The following is a 1,427-nucleotide window of genomic DNA, read 5'->3' on the forward strand; positions in this document are numbered from 1 at the left end:
CATACTAGGACCGGATATCTGGAATATATTCTATGACGGTATCCTACGTATGGCATTCCTGATGGTGCTTTCTTGGTTGAGTATGCAGATGACATTCCAGTTTTCATAACTACAAGAGACACGGAGGGGGCACAGCTGCTGCTCAACCATGTCATGCGCAGAGTCATCTCCTGGATGGAAGAGCACGGGCTATCCTTAGCAGCATAGAAAACAGAGATCGTGCTTTTAACGAAGAAGCGCTTCAACACCTTGCGCAGCTTCACTGTAGGAGTGATGCTCAATTGCAAACTGAATTACGGAGAGCATATAATAAGGGCGGCTGACAAGGCGGCAATAGTTGTAGCCACGCTGGGCACACTCATGGCCTATGTCAACGACCCCCGGCCATGCACTAGGCTAATAAATATTTGTGCCGCCGACGCAGTCATGCTGTACGGCGTAGAAATATGGGCCAAGGCGCTGCGAAAGGAGAAATATCGCAAGCGCATAGCCGCGGTACAGAGGTGGGGCGCTCACCGAATCGCGTCGTCCTACTGCACGGTCTCTGAATCCGCTGTGGTAGTGGTCGCGGGAGTAATTCCGATAGATCTTCTAGCCTGGGAGAGACAATTCGTCCACCAGCAGAGGTCCGTTTTGGGTAAGGAGGAGGCATCAAGGCTCTCCAGGTCTACCAGCATCGAGATCTGGTAAAGCAGATGGGAGCAGGAAACTAGGGGCAGATGGACTGCCCGACTCATCTGTCGACTAGAGATCTGGATAAACCAGGAGGCGGGAGAGGTAGATTTCTACCTCACCAAATTCCTGACTGGACATGGATTATTCCGCTCCTAATTCGCAAAGATGAGGAAAGCAGCAGATGGCAACTGCCCCTATGGCGACTCAACCGTTGACGACGACCACCACACATTCTTTATATGTGCACGGTGGAGCGCCGAACGATTTGCCCTGGAGCAGGAGCTCGGAGACTTCTCGCCGGACAACATTGTCGAGAAAATGCTGCGAGGGCATAAGCAGTGGAACAGGGTTGCCTGCTGCGTGAGGGCAATCGTACGTAAAGAATAGAATGATATGGGCGGCCCATAGACGTGCCACCAAATTTGCTCCAGATTCCTGCCACGTACAGCCGAATTGATGGAGTCGAATTTATGGGACATGATGTAGTGGCGCCATCCCGAAGTAATGTCATATGACGGTTCCTGGATGGTTTCACTATGCCATTAGGATGGAAATGAGTTTAGTAGGTAATGCCTATTCCAACGGTTATTATCGATATTATCGTTATCAACGTTATTATTGTTATTGTTATTATTGTTTTTATCGTTATTATTATTATTATAGTTATTATTATTATTATAGTTATTATTATTATTATTATTATTATTATTATTATTATTATTATTATTAATATTATTATTATTATTATCGTT

At 46.4% G+C, this 1,427-nt stretch overlaps 1 protein-coding gene across 1 annotated transcript; it reads left to right on the top strand.

Annotated features, from left to right (window-relative positions):
* Nucleotides 1–273: 273 nt before the first annotated feature.
* On the top strand, nucleotides 274–690 carry LOC124431195. Its single transcript, XM_046978782.1, has one exon. The coding sequence runs from the start codon at nucleotides 274–276 to the stop codon at nucleotides 688–690; it is 417 nt and encodes a 138-aa protein (XP_046834738.1).
* The last annotated feature ends 737 nt before the right edge of the window (nucleotides 691–1,427 follow it).

The sequence above is a fragment of the Vespa crabro genome, chromosome 20 (assembly GCF_910589235.1).
Source record: "Vespa crabro chromosome 20, iyVesCrab1.2, whole genome shotgun sequence".
Taxonomy (NCBI): domain Eukaryota; kingdom Metazoa; phylum Arthropoda; class Insecta; order Hymenoptera; family Vespidae; genus Vespa; species Vespa crabro.

Coding starts and splice junctions, on each gene's coding strand:
- LOC124431195 (XM_046978782.1), top strand. CDS start 274: ATGCTCAATTGCAAACTGAATTACGGAGAGCATATAATAAGGGCGGCT.